Source organism: Triticum dicoccoides, chromosome 7A, assembly GCF_002162155.2.
Source record: "Triticum dicoccoides isolate Atlit2015 ecotype Zavitan chromosome 7A, WEW_v2.0, whole genome shotgun sequence".
NCBI classification, from domain to species: domain Eukaryota; kingdom Viridiplantae; phylum Streptophyta; class Magnoliopsida; order Poales; family Poaceae; genus Triticum; species Triticum dicoccoides.
Genome location: NC_041392.1, coordinates 612046419 through 612055646, shown reverse-complemented (window position 1 = coordinate 612055646; position 9228 = coordinate 612046419). Strand labels below are relative to the sequence as shown.

The 9228-nt window shown below is 50.7% G+C and overlaps 1 protein-coding gene across 1 annotated transcript; it reads left to right on the top strand.

Annotated features, from left to right (window-relative positions):
* The first annotated feature begins 6811 nt into the window (after window positions 1-6811).
* On the top strand, window positions 6812-9228 carry LOC119334267 (PAN domain-containing protein At5g03700-like). Its single transcript, XM_037606866.1, has one exon. The coding sequence runs from the start codon at window positions 7076-7078 to the stop codon at window positions 8591-8593; it is 1518 nt and encodes a 505-aa protein (XP_037462763.1). The 5' UTR covers window positions 6812-7075; the 3' UTR covers window positions 8594-9228.

The following is a 9228-nucleotide window of genomic DNA, read 5'->3' as shown; positions in this document are numbered from 1 at the left end:
GCAGGCCGCGCGCCCCCTCTCCCCCTAGTCCGAATTGGACAAGGAGGGAGGGGCGGCGCCCCCCCTTTTCCTTCTCTCCTTCCCCCTCTCCTACTTGGACAAGGAAAGGGAGGGGAGTCCTACTCCCGGTAGGAGTAGGACTCCTCCTGCGCGCCTCCTACTAGGGCCGGCCGCACCCCCCCCCTTGGATCCTTTATATACGGAGGCAAGGGGCACCCCTAGAGGCACAAGTTGATCCACGTGATCATATTCTTAGCCGTGTGCGGTGCCCCCTTCCACCATAGTCCTCGATAATATTGTAGCGGTGCTTAGGCGAAGCCCTGCGACGGTAGTACATCAAGATCGTCACCACGCTGTCGTGCTGGCGGAACTCTTCCCTGACACTTTGCTGGATCGGAGTCCGGGGATCGTCATCGAGCTGAACGTGTGCTAGAACTCGGAGGTGTCGTAGTTTCGGTGCTTGATCGGTCGGGCCGTGAAGACGTACGACTACATCAACCAAGTTAACGCTTTCGTTGTCGATCTACAAGGGTACGTAGATCACACTCTCCCCCTCTCGTTGCTATGCATCACCATGATCTTGTGTGTGCATAGGATTTTTTTTGAAATTACTACGTTCCCCAACAATCTCGTAATCGAAATATGCAGCTATAGCTAGTACGATCCTCACCGACTTCAGCATCGCTACCGGCGAGTAAGTCTCGTCGTAGTCAATTCCTTGAACTTGTCCATAACCCTTAGCGACAAGCCGAGCTTTGTGGATCTGAACATTTCCATCCACATCGGTTTTCTTCTTAAAGATCCATTTGCAACCAATGGCCGTTACGCCAGGTGGCGGATCAACCAAGTCCCAAACTTGATTCTCATCCATGGACTTTAACTCGGATCTCATGGCCTCCAGCCATGCCTCGGAATCTGGTCTCACCATCGCTTCCGCATATGTGGTCGGCTCGTCGCTTTCTAGCAACAATACATCGCGCACTCTGCACAATCTTTCCGACCTCCGTGGTTCCGGTGCCGCTTCCACTACGGGTTCCCTGACTGACTCCGGTATGATCTCATCACTAGCTGAGCCATCCCCGAGTGGTCCTCGAATTTCTTCGAGTCGGACCGTCCTCCCACTCGCCTCCCGACTGAGAAACTCTTTATCAAGGAAAACCCCGTTCCGAGCAACAAACACTTTATTCTCTTACCGGTTGTAGAAGTTATATCCCAAAGTTTCCCTCGGATATCCCACGAATATGCATTTATCCGACTTGGGTGTAAGCTTGTCTGACATAAGTTTCTTGACAAATGCTTCACAACCCCGAATCTTTAGAAAAGACAAACTGGGACTCTTCCCGGTCCACATCTCATGTGGCGTCTTGTCTACAGATTTTGATGGTACCCTGTTAAGTGTGAAAGCTGTCGTTTCTAGAGCATATCCCCAGAATGACAAGGGTAAATCCGACTTGCTCATCATAGATCGAACCATGTCCAACAAGGTGCGATTCCTCCGTTCTGATACACCATTTCTCTGTGGCGTACCCGAAGGTGTGAGCTGAGGTACTATACCTCTGCTTTTCAGATGATCATCAAACTCCTGGCTCATGTACTCACCTCCACGATCAGATCGCAGAAGTTTTATAGTCTTGACGAGCTGATTCTCCACCTCGTTTTGAAACTCTTTGAACTTTTCAAAAGTCTCTGACTTGTGCCTCATCAAAAAGATATATCCGTATATACTCAAGTCGTCGGTAAAAATCACGAAGTACTGATAGCCACCTCTAGCAGTTGTGCTCATTGGTCCACACACATCACTGTGTATCAGTTCCAACAGCTCAGATGCCCTCTCGCAACTCTTTGCGAAAGGAGACTTAGTCATCTTGCCGAGCAAGCATGGTTCGCATGTCTCGAACGACCCAAAGTCGGTCGAAGTTAGGAGTCCATCATCATGGAGCTTCTTCATGCGTTTCAGACTAATGTGTCCAAGCCGGCAATCCAGAAGTATGTCTTATCTCATTGGGCTTATGCCTCTTGACATTCACGTTATAGACCAGTTCCTCTTCTAGATTCAATATAAATAACCCATCAACAATAGGTGCATAGCCGTGGAACATACAATTCAAATAAATCGAACAACCATTGTCCTTTAAATTGAATTCATAAGTCTGACTCATCAAGCATGAGGCAGAAATAATGTTCCGACTAAGTGCAGGAATGTAATAACAATTATTCAATTCCAAAATAAATTCAGAAGGAAGCTGGAGCTGCATCGTGCCGACCTCCAACGTAGCAACTCTTGCTTTATTGCCGACCCTGATGTCAATCTCCCCTTGTACCACACGCCTAGTTCTTACTAGCCCCTGCATCGAGTTGCAAATATGAACAACCGACCCGGTATCAAATACCCAAGAGCTACTAGGTATGTCAGCAAGGTAAATGTCTATAACATATGCAACAAGTGTACCTTTGCCTGAAGCAGCATTCCCGGCCTTCTTGCCATGCTCTGCAAGCCACTTGCTACAGTTCCTCTTCCAGTGACCAGTTTCCTTGCAATGATAGCAAATGGTCTTTGAGTCCGGTCCAGACTTCGGCGCAGCGGCGGAGGTTACCATCTCCGTGCCCTTTGCCTTAGCCTTCTTCTTAGACCAACTCTTCTTGAACTTAGCCGATTTCTGCACCATCAACACTTGATGCGTGCCTTTCTTAATATCCCGCTCTGCCACTTTAAGCATCCCATGCAATTCAGTGAGCTTCTTATCCATGCCATGCATATGATAGTTCGAGATGAACGTCCCATAGCTGGGCGAAAGAGAACCCAGAACTGCATCAGTAGCCAGCTCATCCAAGAGCAGGAAGCCCAACCGATCCAAAGCTTGCACATATCCGATCATCTTGATCACATGCGGGCTCAGTGGATCACCTTCATTCAGCTTACAATCCATCAAGGATCGCCAGACGTTGAACCTTTCGGTCCTACCCTGCACCTGAAACATGCTCTTGAGACTTTCGATCATATCGAAAGCCCCAACGTCTTTGAAATACTGCTACAAATCGGGCTCCATACAAGCCAACATGAGGCAGCTGATCTTGTTTGATTCATCAACGAGTTTCTGGTAGGCATTCTTGGTTGTGGTACTAGCATTATCGGCAGGTTCCTCTGGAACCGGATCCTCTAGAACATGTTCCTTTTTATCATGGTTGAGAACATTTCTCAAATTTCTATACCAGGTAGTAAAGTTTGTTCCATTCAGTTTATCCTTTTCCAGAATTTATTTCAATGCAAAGTTGGGTTGAGCAGGTGGTGCCATTGATCTACAACAAAAAAATATGCAATCACTAAGCAATGTGTTTATGTAGAGTAATTCTAGCCTTAAACAGAAATACTCCCGCTGAAGTCAGCATCCCTCCGCAAACTCTCAGTGATTCAGGATCCGACTAGCACATGCGACTAGTGAGCTTTAGCATCACTGCTAGACAAAATGCCTATCCGGTAAGCAACTCCTTGCTAATCGTATCTTTATATGACTCCTGTCGGTCGGGTAGGTATCTCATACCCCGGTTCCCGACCTCTTTTTCCACAAGGCCCAAAAACATTTTGATAGCCTTGTCAAGTCAACCTAATGCAGTGCATGTCCGTGTCCGACACGAACCCTTCAGTTCAAGGACACCTAGCAGCACCACAATTTTATGAGCCCACTACTAGACGTACTTGACGTGCGAAGGTGCAACATCGGGATGGCAATTCGCTTGATATTCATGAGGGATCTTTCTATCATTCTAACATGCATAGAAAACAAGGAAGCATAACAATCACAAATAAACACATATTGTGAAATAGTATGGCTCCTTCATGGATGTTCTTCTAGGTCGGCTCCAACTCCGATGACCATTTAGAAACTCCATCTTGTTTGTCACGCCGGGACGCCAAGCCACCAACCTGATCTCTATTATCCAACTACTACAACTAGTAATGAATTTTACATAGAGTCACAAGTCAACACGCAGGTCGTTATACAATATAATAACAACACTTTGGCTCCTGCCGGCAGACAAACATGACATGCAGGCCATGTATAATTTACACACATGCATCACATACACATGAGCCATACTATTCACATCAAACCCTGCAAAAAAAGTTATGCATAGAATCGTATTCTACCGGTTTGAGTGATCGTGTATGAAATACAAGGCACTACGCACACGGCGGTCCCCGATGGCGGATAACCGACCGGTAGGGGTAGATCGTGTCACGACCTCATCGATCCCAATCAACAGAAAATATAACCACATCGATCCACATGTGCAGTTGATCTCATCAACCGTGCACACAGCCAATCTTATCAATGACAACAGATCTCATCTATTGCCTCCTCATATCTAATATGCATATGATCTGAATCTAAATCCTATAACCTGGCTCTGGTACCACTGTTGGGATCTACGGTAGGGTGCATCGACTGCAAATTAAAATTTCCTACGCGCAGAACAACCAAGAACATGCTACGGGAGATGGATCACAGTTCGTTACCACTAGACGTGTAGTGTCATGCAGCAGAAGATGAGTTGGGGCAGCGCGTCCGCGTGGATCGTCTCCTCCTCGTCCGATCTCCCTCATACAACCGGTGGTCGGTTCCCACGTACAGGTTCGCCAGAGCGGCGCAAGTGCACCGCCTCTAACGGTATCCGCGCGTGCAGGAGGAACGTCATGCGGCGGACTGCTAGGTCCGATCACACAACAGTCGACGAGTGGAGGTGTCTATTCGCAACACATGCTAACCCTAGTGACAACGCCGAAGCCATCAACCGCGTGAGTGTGCGGCGCCTCCACTATATATATAGGCGTCCGTCACGGGCTCAACACTTGGGCCTCGCACGGACCCTAAAGCCCATAAGTCTACTCGGCCACAATTCGAATACAGTTCTGATCACATCCGACCAGTGTCCTCGGATCCGACCTCGTAGGTTCCTTCCCTTAAGCGCGCGACCCCTTAGGTTCAAGTTGGCTTGGTCACAGTTCGGATCACCTCCGACCTGCACGGTTGGTAGCGGCCTCTAGCAAGGCATGCCGAGCACCAAGCAGACTATGAAGCTGGTTAGCGAACATGTACATCACACTTCCATTCCTTTTGCCACACGATATATGTTGTCGAGCTCAAGGCGAGTCTGTCATCCTTGTGCTAGCCCGACCTCTTTCTCGTTCCAGTGATGCCGACCACAAACCGGATTATCTCATAATCCTTGTCGCATGGCCATGCTTATCCTGGTCGGATCACACGAGGGGCCCAGAGTATATATCTCCTGATCGGAGGGGCAAATCCCTTCTTGCTCAACCACGTCTCGCAGCATGGTTCTGGACAAACCCGAAACCTACCTTTATAACTACCCAGTTACGGAGTAGTGTTTGGTCGGCCCAAAGCAAGTCTGTCACCATCCCGAGTACATGCGTCAGCTCAGGTCTTAGGACATAGAACATATGTTGTACTAGAGACTCACAGATGAGATATCGCCGCGTCTCATAGTTGGGGCTGTCCGACTCGGACCTTATCTCGACTCGGATCCGACTACGTCGAATCCGACCAGATCCTTCCAAGTCCATATTATCTGGTTAGCATCCAACGCTCCATGGCTAGTGAGACCAAGCCATCGACCGTGTCATATGCTAGTCTAGTTGGCTGCGCGTCCACACAGCCCTTTCGACTAGAGACCTTTTAGGACAGTCATCATACAATGCATAGTCCCACAAACAAGTCACGTACTTGCTGATACACATCATTGATAATGTCCAAGGACTATCTTTATTCATAAACACATAGAAAATATCATCATACATGATTGCCTCTAGGGCATATCTCCAACAGTACAAAATCGTGAGCTTCTAAATTTGATCTACCATCTCATTTAGAAGAAGTTTATGATGCTCTTCTTGGGCATGATCTGACACCAAGACAAGAGGACGCTTCTCCAAGATCCGATCTGACATGGATCTCAGTTCTTTACTTTCCACTATGGCCTGATCTAATATTCAGACCATAGGGAACTATTTTGGAACTGAGGGATCATAGCGTGATCTTCATATTTACCCTGCAACTAGAACCCATGTCTCATTGGGTCATAGGTTCTTCCCTTAAAATCGAAGGTTCAGAAGAACACAAGTTGTAAAGTTTGAACATCTTAAAATGTACTCCCTCTGTCTGTAAAGAAATACTTCCTCAGTTCCACAATGTAGTATGTATAATTAATCAGAAAAATCAAAGTTTACAAATTTTGACCAAGTTTCTAGAGAAACACGTATACATATAGAATATCAATACATATCACTAGATATATGACAAGACGTATTTTCATATTGTATATACCTGGTATTGTAGTTATAAACGTTTTTCTCTGCAAACTTAGTCAAAGTTTGTAAAATTTGACTTTTCAGAAAATTCATATGCACTACATTACGAAACTGATGGAGTATAAGAGTGTTTAGATCACTTCACAGAGGGAGTAGTACCTGGAGTGAAAGAAAATGGAGACCGGCCTGGCTTCATGACCGAGCAAGTAGATCAACCTTCTGTGCTCGCGACTCAGATTACTGCATTCGGCATCACAAGTGATACCAGATCTGTTCAGAAACCAACGGGGGCCAGTTGTGCACTTTCTGAACTTGCATCTGGAGAAGATATTGCCGCCCGCCTCGCATGGGCTGATCCACCCTGACCCAGCTCACACTTTCCAACAGCAAGTCGGCAATACAAAATTGCATCTAAAGGTAAGGCACGGGCAACTATCCACCGAGAGTGTGCTCATCTGATCGTTGACCCAACCTCCCTATCCCACCCACTCTTTTATGGCTTCACTTTCGCAGCCAGGACATTGCTGATCATGGACATTGCACTAGCAGATAAATATTCCCGGCGCTTGTCTTCTCCTGCTCCAACCCAATCCCAAATTCGCATTGGCTTCTTCTTCTTCTTCCATATACAACTCTACTCTGTGCTCTTCACTCTGTCTACTTCCATTTTCAAGAATCCATACTCAGATCCTGAGTCTCTGAGCAGAAGTATCACTGGAGGGAGCTAGCGAGCTAGCTAGCCGCACGATGGCGATGGCAGGTGGGCGTATTGTGACGATGTGCATGGCGGCTGCGGCGCTGCTGGTCTCTTTGACCGGCGGCGCGGGCGTGGCGGCGGCCTCAGCGAAGGAGCTACGGCAAGGCTTCTCGGCCGCCCACGACACGTCCTACTCGCACTTCCAGCCGGTGCTCACCGACCCCACCGGCGTCTTCGCCCTCGGCTTCCTCCGCGTCAACTCCACCACGCTCGACCTCGCCGTCCTCCACCTCCCTTCCGCTTTCCCCCTCTGGCGAGCCATGCCGGACCGCCCCGCGCCGTGGTCCGCGGCCGCGTCCCTCTCCTTCAACGGCAGCCTGGTGCTCACAGACGGCGCCACCAACCAAGTGATCTGGTCCACCGCCGCGGCGGCCGGCGACCGCGCCGTTCTCCTCAACACGTCCAACCTTCAGATTCAGAGCAGCGGTTCGCCCGTTGCCGTGTGGCAAAGCTTCGACTACCCTTCGGACACCATTGTCCAGGGCCAGAACCTCACCTCATCGGCGGCGCTTCACTCCATCGACCAGCGATTCGCCATGCGGCTCGGGAGCAACTACTTCGCGCTCTACGTGGAGCCGCCACCGTTGTCGTCGGGCAGCGTCGCCGCCGCCATGTACTCCAAGCACACGGCTCTGGAGGCCAAGGCCCGGATCGTGGCCGGCGGCGGCCCGATATACGTGCGCGTGGAGCCTGACGGTTACCTCGGCATGTACCAGAAGGAGGGAGCCCCCGCCGACGTCATGTCCTTCGACACCTTCAACCACGGCGTCCGCGCTCTCCGCCGCATGACTCTCGAGCCCGACGGCAACCTCCGCGCCTACTACTGGGACGGGTCCCGGTGGGTGCTCGACTACACCACGATCACCGACTCGTGCGAGCTGCCCACCACCTGCGGCGCCTACAGCGTCTGCGTGCCGCCCAGCGGCCGGTGCGCGTGCCTGGCCAACGCCACCGACGGCCCGGGCTGCGCCGCCCCCTCCGTCGGGAGCGGGCTGTGCGGCACCACGGGCGGCGAGGTTGGCGGGCTGTACTCGGAGGTGCGGAGACACGGCGTGGAGCCGGCGAACAAGGAGCTACTGGGGTTCGAGCACGCGCCGTCCGCGGGAGACTGCGAGGCGCTGTGCGCGCGCAACTGCAGCTGCTGGGGCGCGGTGTACAGCAACGGGACGGGCTACTGCTACCTCATGGACTACCCGGCGCAGCTGATGGTGGCCGCCGACGAGAAGAAGCTGGGCTACTTCAAGGTGAGGAGCGTGGGAGAGGCGGCTGCGCGCGGCGGGAGGGCGACCGGCGTCAAGGCGGCGCTGCTTGCGGTCGGCGTCGCGGTGGTGGCTGCCGCCGCTGCGTTCGGGGCGTACAGGGTGTGGGACAGGAGGCGCCGTGCGGCAGCGGAGACGCGGCAGCATTTGGGCGCCGACGGTGATGGGCTCTCGCCGGGTCCCTACAAGAATCTGGGATCCTTTAGCTCCGTCGAGCTCTCCAGCAGCTTCAACTCCTTGCGGAGGTAGCCAGCCAGGATGGTGAGATCCAGCAACCAGATCGGCACGACGTACGGGAAAGATACACGGCAGCACGGGTGAGGGAAGTAGGCTCGACGGCGCCCGCTGATCGGTGAAGAAAACTAATCCGACACGGTCGGCGGTGTCTGGGCGAGAAAAAACTGCCAATCTGGTCAGGGCGGCATCTGCTGGAGGCGAACGTTTGGTCTATGGAGACATATGTCCCTGTTATCAAATCCGTCAATAAGTGCATCGCGATCGACAGATAAAGTAGCGGTTCAGCATATACGATGTGAAGGACAAGTTCGAAAAGGGAATATACAGCAGAAGAACAGTGCTGTACTAGGCCGGGAACAGGTCTGCACAGGATCTGATAGCAGGCAAGACGCGTTTTCCATCCTGCATGCATAAATGTTGTACGGCTAGAACAATTCACCTTTTTGGAGAACCGAGATCGTTGTCAGAGACCTGTAGTCAAGGTAGCTTGGTTAGTGGCGATAGGAAAGTAACTAAATTGTCAAGTTTAGCAGCGATAGGTAGGAAATGGAAATAAGTAAGATAGTTGTGAATAGTAAGTGAAATTATATACGGAATGAATAACATTATTTTACTGAGGAGATTTTAGAAAACATATTCAGAGTTAC